Below are 9,887 nucleotides of genomic sequence, written 5' to 3' on the forward strand. Positions count from 1 at the left end.
TGTTTAAATGCGCCCTATTTTATCAGTTTTGTATTTGATTTCACAGCATATGAGTAAATTTATGTTTGACAGCTTTTTTCCGTTAGACATGTTCTTAAAAATCAAATTTCACAAGAAGTGTTCTGAAACCGTTAGAGCCCCATTCGTTCATTGTTCAAAGGGAAATAATACCAATATTATCTCTTTATGACCCGTCTTCATTGGCTTTCAGCGAACACAAAGCTCAACTGACTGTAGCTAATATTGTTCCACGTATTTGTCCACTAACGCAAACATTTTGCACCGAGCGCACTAACGCACAAAGAGGTAATGGACTAGAGCTTGCATTTGTAAAAACACAAAGATTATAGTTTGTTGTTATTAGTCGTCTTAAATTCGGGCTGAGCAAATAAAAATGTTATGTCAAAATCGAGGGTTATTTGATAGCTGAACAAGTTCTTAGCTTGTGGAGCTTTATTATTTTCTTGTTGCCATTATTTTATCTTTTTTTTTCGCAATAAAAATATAGCTGTTTGGCTATGTTTGCTTGAGGTCTCAACTATATAATAAATTATTTTTTATTGATACCATGTCATTCCGAAAACTATTAAAAAGAGTCATTTAAATTCTACTAACATTTTGCAGAGTTAATTACAAATTTTTTTGAAGAATAAATACAATTTGCCTCAAATGCTAGATGGATTTGAATTATTCACATCGATCAATTTTTCAGATTGAATGAAGTGGCCTATGCGGTTAGCACCAATAACTTCCTTTATTACGTTTTGACACGGGAACTTTTAAGTTACACAAACCTTTAAGTTTGCCTAGTGGGGAAATGATGGCGGATTACGCACTTTGTAACTTATGATCACAGTTATTTATTTATTTATTCATTAATAGTATTTGTGTTTTTCCTGATCTTGATCGTGCGCTTTCCCATCATTTCAGTTACCAGGTCGAATTTATATGCCTTAAAATTTGAGAAATTATCTTTCAAGAAATCCTCCTCACATACAGGGTTACCACTTAATATGGAATATTTTTTATCATTGTTATTTTTGAGTGCTGATTAATTTTTTTTGGCTTGAGTCATTAAAAAAGTATGTCACAGAGTGATAATAACATCCAGTCTTCTGTTGTGAGATATTTTGGTCAATAATATTAAATCTGACATAAGATGCCATTCAAAAGAAAGGAACACCCCCAGAAAACCATATCAACAGTTTGATGTCAGTATAAACTTTAAGATAAGATATTAAAGAAAATGATAGCCTCCGGACAGTGATATGTTACACAGTCAAAGAACTCACTACAGTAAATCATGGAAAGTCAGTAATTGCGGGTATGACCTCCAGCAGCCGCTTGCAGCGACCTCATTCTACATGGCATATCCTGTGACACGTTTTTTAGAGTTTGGGTGGGGATATCATTCCACGCAGTGATATTTGCCTGTCGCAGTTCATCACTATTTACCGGCCGAGGACCATAGCTATTAATTCTGTGAGTTACTTTCGCCCACAGATTTTCAATTGGGCTCATATCTGGAGAGTTTGCAGGCCAGGGCAGTTGCTGAACCCATTGGTTTTGAAGAAAAACAGTGATTCTGCGACCTCGATGTGGGGTTGCGCAGTCGTCTTGGTACACAAAGTTGTTCCTGAAGATGAATCTTACCAATCGAAGCATTGTTTGCTGTAGAATGTCTCTGTAGGAATCCTGGATGAGATTGCTTCCTAAAAAAACCAACTGGTTCTGGGCACCGACATGAAATACTCCCCAAACAGAGACGTTACCATCCCCTGCTTGCACCCTAGGCAGTACACAATCATTGTTTTATGCCCCTCGTACACGTCGGTGGACACGGATTCGACGATCAACCCTAAAAAAATCCATATCTGGCCTTATCACTGAAAACAACGTGATTCCAGTGTTTTGGCTGCAAACGCACGTGGTCACCAGCCCTTTGCAGACGTCGCTGTATATGACCTGCTGTTAACAGTGGTTTCCCTACTGGCCTTCGTGCAAAATAACCGGCTTGCAGAAATCTCTTGTTCACGTGGGACCTTGAAACGGGCGTTTGAATGACATTCTGCCTCTCTTTTCTGAGGACACTGGTTGTCTTTGTACGACCAGCACGGCCTCCACTAAGGAGAAGGCGATCCTGTCTTCTTGGTGTGATACGCGGACACCCAGGTCGAGGTATTGGAGTAGGTGCCCCTGTAGCAGCATTTCTTTGGAGGACTTCACAAACGGTTCCTGATAAATGTTGATTTACCTGGCAATGGCTGTCCGTTTCTGGCCATTTTCTCTGAGAGCAAGAATCCCATAGTAAGCTGCGTTGCTTTGCTGTCGTACCATATCTTCACTAAGGTACCTGTCAAGTTTCAGAGCGATCCCTTTGTTGCTTCTCTAAACACGCTCCAAAGATTGACCAAACCCATGCGTTTTTATACAAGGGCAGAAATTGCCGAAAAGACCACCCCTCACATTTCTGACCACAGAACATGCAACTGCATGCATCAATTGTTTCGAGAGTTATGTGGTAATTAGGTAACACATCTGGCTACACATGGAGTGACACCTCAGCTTTGGATTCAAAGTAGTTAGAGAGAAATTAAATATTTTGTAGAAAATTTATTCGCCAAAAAATAATATTCCATATTAAGTGGTAACCCTGTAATGCTATTCCATTATAAAATACCTTAGTTTTTGGTCCCAAATTTCAACCATCTGCCAATTAAAAAATAATTAAATTATTTTTAGACAAAGTGTTTGAGTTTAAAAAAGTATTTGAATAGCTATTATGGGTTATCGCCAGACATTAGAAGTGGAGTTGATTTTTGGACTCGCTTTTATCAACTGCCTGTAAACGAGGCTTAAATGCGTCAGAGGTACCCGGATTGTGCTCGAACAAAGCACCTAGCACATCTCTGATCTGTTTAGAGTTATCCGAGTCCAATCATGACGTTTCCGCAAAACCTTTCAGACTGCAAGGCCAACCAAGCACGTGTGACTTTTTAAAGAAACAAACATATCAAATGAATAATGGTGTCATCGCACGGCGTATTTTAATATCTTAAAAAGCTTAACTTTGCGTGCTAAATAAAGTTGTTCCAAAATGCCTTATATTGCGTTCGCCAAGCAATGACTTGTTTGCAAACCAAAAAAAAAATATTGTCACTTAATAATGATTAGACTTGGCAACTGTCAACACATACAGAGAGAGAGAGAGAGAGAGAGAGATTTGCTTCATGCAAAACTTTGTAAAACAATACTAGCACACTAAAAATGTCAATTAAAGCTCTGATAATTAATCTCTTTAATATGAAAACTTAAAATTCCTCCCTCAAACTTTATAAATTAAATTTATCTTAGGGTCACATGTACGAACCCAACATCCAAGATTCGACTTGCAATAATGCGTTAATTGTCCTCATCTAGGACCAGAAAAACATAATACACGCGTTTAATAAACCTTTCTATAGTTTACTAATTTATAGTTTACTTTCAGTCCAACGACCACTCATAAAACATAAAATAAGCTATAACAAAAGAAACTGCAGGTAACTGTTGAGATATTAAACACATCGCACTGAGCAAGATCCGCTCCAACTTGAGTCAACAATTCAAAGTTTAGGATGCACAGTGCTTTGACACAAAAAGAACTTATTATACACAAAAGCGAAATTGTTGAGCCTTACAAAGACTAAGTGTAACTTTTGTTGCACTCATTGATCTAATTCGGAACTGAGCCGCCCCACAATGCCCCTTCTATTGTAAGTTCATGCGACTGCTCATATCGATTTACATCGTGGCTAGGTCTCAATAGGTTCGACTGCTTAGCAATAGTGGTCAAAGTTCAAAAAATCAATGTAGGGTGTTTTTATTGGAAATTTACCACTTATCAAACGTGATGCCATTATGTGAGCGTTCTTGTCGACAAATTATGCGGAACACGCACCTGTAGGGTGGCAAACTGTGCAATGACATTTGGAAAGTGGAAGAAGAGTAGTAGGCAGCGTTCTGCCTACAAATGCTAACAGGTAAGTTAACGAACAGCTTGTTTTGTTGTCCCAAGTGATTGAAGAGAAAGTGGACAAACTTATCGGCAAAATGTCTGTTTTGCGTTTGGCTTCACAATAGTAGAATACATCAGAGATAACGTCCCGGTGGGTAACCACAGCCTTCTAGTAAAGTGGTGAAATGTAATTTTATCGCATCTAATTGTATAGGTTCATAATCAGTATAATACCGATATTAAATGAATGTAAAAAACAAAGTATGGGTCTATATGTGTAGGTAATGGTAGGGCCATTATCTATCTTAAGTAACTTGAGAAATATATATATATATATATATATATATATATATATATATATATATATAGTATTTTGAGAATAGGTTCATGTTGAAACTCATCTGTCTTAGTTCTCATACCTGGCTCTGCATTTTTCTATGTAATGTTTGTGCTTTTGCCACAACAAAACCCGGGCTTCTCCGCTTGATTTACATGTTCACAAGCAACTAGGCAGTTATTTTCATAGGGATTTGAAGCACTTCAAATCTTGAGTTAGCTCCAATAAAAGCGAATATTTGAAGGCTAGTTCTTATAAAAGTTTAAGGATGTTTTCGAAGAGGATTTAAAACTGAAGTGTTATTTCTTAGTTCGATTCTTTGCCTGCCTGTTTGAGTGCACTAATCTGCCGCTTTTAACTGGCGCTTGTGGGAAAGCGATTACATTTTAAAAATGGCTCAACCCTCATTTCAAATCCTAGGTCATTGTTTTTTTCCATGATTCAAACGTTGACAAGGGGTTGAGAGTGAACTAACGGCGTTCTCTTCTTAAACTGTTACCTTGGAGACACGCCATCAGAAAGCTGTAGCAAACATGTAAATAAACTGCAGTTTTGCGTGCAATGTCGAGTAGGTATAGAATCAGGCCTTGCTCTAATTTATAATTTATAACGACACAGGTGGAAAGCGAGGGTAAAATGGACCCTAATGTGATGGAACTAAATGTTAAGATGCAAATAAGATTCCTTTTTTATCCACAAAAAACCCGTCAAGTGATAATGGACGTAGACACAACCAGGGCGATGTGACGGGAGTCCTTATCTGACAAACAGGCCAAGTTTACGAGTTGGGGTTGGAATTGATTAAATATTGTTGTTGGTAACAATTCGTTTAACGAGGATGCTAAAACTGTTAGCCTGAAACGTTTTCTATTTTTTATCAAAGTTTGGAAAAAAACTTTTGCGGATAAAAAAATAAAACTGAAGGACTATCTTCTAGCTTGGGAACGAAAAAACTTTGATAAAAGTTGATAAAAAAATACCAAACTTCCCCAAAGCCACCTGTTGTGTTTATACAACCAGGTGACTATGTATACATGTGGATTGTATGTTTCGCTCCTTCAGTCTATATGTTTACCGTTTGACAGTTTCAGTAATCAAAGAACAATTTTATAGTTCAAATTTGCTTTTGCCGTAAAATCGCAGCAACAATGACAAAAGTTAAAGCGTTCCAACAGAGAATGTTAGAAAATCCCAACCTAAACTCACTATAAATTGACAAATAAAACGATGCACGGTAAATTCAAGGGTAAATCATAGCATCTTAGAGCCGTTCTGTTGCTTTTACAAATAAGGAGCAAAGAGAGGCACTCAGGTGTCGTGAGAAAGGCTATACTAAATAAATTTGCTTTTTTAAAATTGTTGTTCTTATCAACAAATGGCTGCAACTTGATAGAATTCAACAGCAGAGAAAGATACACGTGAAGCAAAGGCCTGACCATTGAGCCAAAATGCAAAGTTTAGTGTCATAAGTGAATAAGAGAATCTCCACTATTTTGTTATTAATAATAGGTCTAGCTAATAATCAATCACAAAAACACTAACCATATCTGCCGATGATAAATAAAACAACTAGCTAACACAGCATATCAATATTTCGGAATATATCAATAAGCCCTCGTGCGAAATTTGCTAAACAAATATCGTCTTGTTTTCCTAGTATAAAAGTATACAGCACCTTCATTTTTCACCTGCAGATTAATATCGACTGACGTGTGTTTAACTTCGCGCTTGATAATTTTAGATACTAATTGCATCCGTGGATCAAATTTCGCTCCGTTGGATCTTGAGCTTAATCGACTATTTTATTAGAAAATTGGGTGACAACGAAATTTTTTTCAATCCCCTGACTGCCCCCCCCCCCCCCCCCCCAATTAGACATATACTGAAGATTTAATGATACATTTAAAATAGAATTAAGATGGTGTTTCCATACAATCGAGCAGCAGTAATTAATTAAAGTCGTCAAAAGAAGCATCGCCCGAGAAAGGTGACATTGCTTTTTCGCACAGCCCCTCCTACATTTTAAGTCCATTGCAGTTTGAAGGGTAGACTATAAAGAAATGAAATTCTGATTAATGCTTAGTGCCTATGTTTCTATATAAAACACGCATTAAGAATGACATCATGTCAGAAATTCCAACCTTGATGAAAAGTGCTATAAAACCCTAATGACTGCGTCAACATCAGATGTAAAAACCTAAGCCCCCTGAGGCACGATAAGTAGACCTCGAGTGGAAACGTTAACGATAACATTGTATCAGATGTTTACGAAGAGGCATCGATAGCTAGATGATAGCTCTCGGATGTACCTTGTATGAAACACATTTACTTAAGACATTCGTCTTTCTCTTTCAGGGTTGATTCAAAGCTGACAGAGCTGTGAATATCTGCCTACACATCCTACATAAACTCTGCAGAAACTGAATGTAACACGGACGTGCAGTATTTGAGAATGTGATGTCTCTGTGATAAGATACGGTATGTGTTCATGGCGGACAACCAAGCCGAACTGAGGACTCCTTGTCTTCTGGAGAAACCGAAGCCCCCCGCGAGCGCTCATCCCGTGACAAGGCGAATACTTCGGTCTAGTCACAAGGCGAACAGGACCCGGAGAAACAACAGACAGAATGCAGAACTCAAAATGTTGAAGGAACTGAGACTTTTGAACGTAGTGAAGGCAGGGGGATCGGAAGAAGACAAGAATTATTTTGGTCAAATGCAAAGAAATGCCTCATCAATCCCAGGCCGTGGCAATACACTGCCCGATATCAAGAGTTCGGAAATATTCGTACACGCTCGGAGTATGGAGTTGCACTCCGCTGAAAAAAGTGGAGAAAGCATAGAGGACGGGAAAACTAACATCGTTATAAAAGTACCAGAATTAATCATGGATGACGAAGAAGGCGATGACGATGGTGGCTTTCAGCGAAGCACATCACGGACAGACGCGAGCAATAAGAAACGGACGCTGCCGACTTGTGACGCAGTACAAGTTGTCGGCGGCCACGTGTCAAATCTAAGTTCAGAAGAAGATGCCACTCGAAACACGGTCACTTCATCCCAATTTGTGGCAAGAATTAAGAAACAGTCACACTTCCCTACGCTTCCAATACGCACGTCTCAACCAGAAGGAATTTTTGTCCGCGGCAACGGTGAATCAAATTCACAAGGGGGAGGCCTTCGCACCCCTCGTTACTTAGTCTCCCCAAATAAACAAACTACCCCTTATGATACTTTTCTTGGAGTGAAAACTTTGTCATCAAGATGGCTTAACGAACTTTCAGAAATTTCACCTAGCACGAAAAGTGAAAGTGAAGATAGTAAGGCTCGCATTGTGCGACTTGCCGTTCCGAGGACTGCTAACCCCATCGCTCGCGCTTTGCGTCTCGAGTCCAGCAGAAATGGCGTTGCTGGGGACGCTGACTTCAGTGACAGCAGTGGTAGTACCACTAACTCCCCAAAATGTAAAAGTGCAAGGCGCAGTCAGGAAGTGGAATCACGGAATTCATACGGCAGAGGAATAGAGAGCAACAGGGGTACGGCATCTGCGACACTATTTAGGAGACGCCAGGGATCTGCCGCTTGGCCGTGCAACACCGCCTCAGAGGATGACGAGTCTGGGAATGCGTCCGTGTCTGAAATTTCTCTAGAGTCAGAGTGGCCGAATTTTGAAAACGCTGTCGAAAAGGTTGTTGTGCCTGTGAGTTCAGATATGCCCCACCAGATGTACAAAAACATCGGGTTGCCGTATAAACATTCATTTACAGCACCAGTGAAGAAAGAAAGCAGCAAAACTGTGACAAGAAGCAGTTCAGACCACGGCAAATGTGTGACATTTGAAGAAGAGCCGAAGATTTATAACATAGAATTCCCGCGTTCTGTCGATGATCATAGGGAACTTTTAATAGACATTCGTGGAGACAAGTTGCCTGCATTGAACAATGGAAACTCCCAGATATCAAATAAACAGGAGAAGGTAATATTGCAAGACAAACAGAAAATTGGAGATGGTAAAAATTCAGAAATCGAAAAGTCCGTTGCCTCTAAGCCTAATATTTCTGACGATCCCGTGAAACGGCGGGTGTGCAGCACTGAAGAAATGGACGTGAACGCCCAGGGAGCGTCGTCTTATTCCGTGCTTGATAAAAGATACACAAACCACGCACGACAGAAACGATCTGGGACATTAACGGCGTCTTCGCCGTCAAATGTGATGTTCAAACAAAAAGACTACATCGGTTTTCAGCACAAGAAATTCATCAGAAAGAATAACATTCCAATGAACACTGGAACATCTGCTTTTCCCTCTGGGTACATTGATACAAATAAAAAGATTCCATATCTTAAAGTTAAAATTCGTGAAGATGAATAGTTTTGACATGTTTTAGTGCTACTATTATTACTATTTATATATTTGGTTATTCACATTTTTTGCTTTAAATAAATAAAACTTTCCAAAGAAAATGTTGGACCTCACTTATAACTGTAGGGGAAAGCGGGGCTAGTTCGCACCCTTTTTATACAAATTGAGATGGAAGGAATACTATTACCATTGGGCTTCTAGTTTTTTTTTTTTTTTTTTTTTTTTTTTTTCAGACGGAAGGTTCAATTATACATGCATACCCCGTGGGGCAAGTTCGCTCAACTACTATAGAATCCAATCGGAGAAAAAAAATTATCCATTTTTTAATGCATTTTACTCGATTAAAAACCGAATAAAAGAAGAAACTTACCCAGTCAGCATTTAACCACACTGCAGTATTGCTCACCTCTGACAACTTCTTAATAAACAACAACAACAACACCTACAAAAGCGATTTATTTTACATATTATTTTAAAATTTATTTAGTAATTACATATACTGTGTCGTTTTCTGTAGTTTCCATCAGAGTCACCGTTGTGACATAGGCCTATATGAATGCCCTGGGCGAAAATGTCCCTTGAAAAGGGGCAGTCTTGCCCAAGCGGGATTTTTCTTTTTGTTGATGATTGCATAATATTTCTAGGACTTAACCAAAGACTTAGTCACAATACAGGCCATACAACCCACATAACATACTGTACATATCGTTGACTAACTGTAAATCTGTAGGCCTACTCAACACACAAAAATAAATACCATATTGAGACTTTAATGATTACTGAAAAGTTTAGTTTTTGCTTGCGAGTCGCGGTTTAGGGTCTATATCTGTGTTGTATCCACCATTTGTTTTATTGCGCTTACACATAGCCTATCATGTATCTTGTGACCTGTCAAAATGACGGATGGCGAGATTCATTTTATCACATTCGTGATAAAGGGAGGGGGCGGTTGCGGACTTGGCCCGGGGGCGGACTAGCACGTCAAAAGTCTAATCAATCTAGGAAAGTCTCATGCTTTGACCGACTTGATTTGGTTCTCATGCTTTGGTTCTCCTCTATTAAAAAAATAGGCCTACAGTCGATGGGTGAGGTAGGGATGCCCCCCTCGCAGGATTCCCCCCTACGGTTCTAACAGTCTTACTGTTATGAGGTAAAAGTCAATGAATGCCAAATGCTTTAAGAAACTAAAA

General features: G+C 39.0%; 1 protein-coding gene across 1 annotated transcript; it reads left to right on the plus strand.

Moving 5' to 3' along the window:
- The first annotated feature begins 3,777 nt into the window (after positions 1-3,777).
- On the plus strand, positions 3,778-8,798 carry LOC106165998 (uncharacterized). The gene is made up of 2 exons (XM_013544392.2): positions 3,778-4,022; positions 6,690-8,798. Exon 2 carries the CDS (start codon positions 6,823-6,825, stop codon positions 8,704-8,706), a length of 1,884 nt encoding a protein of 627 aa, XP_013399846.2. The 5' UTR covers positions 3,778-4,022; positions 6,690-6,822; the 3' UTR covers positions 8,707-8,798.
- The last annotated feature ends 1,089 nt before the right edge of the window (positions 8,799-9,887 follow it).

The sequence above is a fragment of the Lingula anatina genome, chromosome 1 (genome assembly GCF_051362555.1).
Source record: "Lingula anatina isolate TDL-2025a chromosome 1, LinAna3.0, whole genome shotgun sequence".
In the NCBI taxonomy this organism is placed as follows: Eukaryota; Metazoa; Brachiopoda; class Lingulata; order Lingulida; family Lingulidae; genus Lingula; species Lingula anatina.

Coding starts and splice junctions, on each gene's coding strand:
- LOC106165998 (XM_013544392.2), top strand. CDS start 6,823: ATGGCGGACAACCAAGCCGAACTGAGGACTCCTTGTCTTCTGGAGAAA.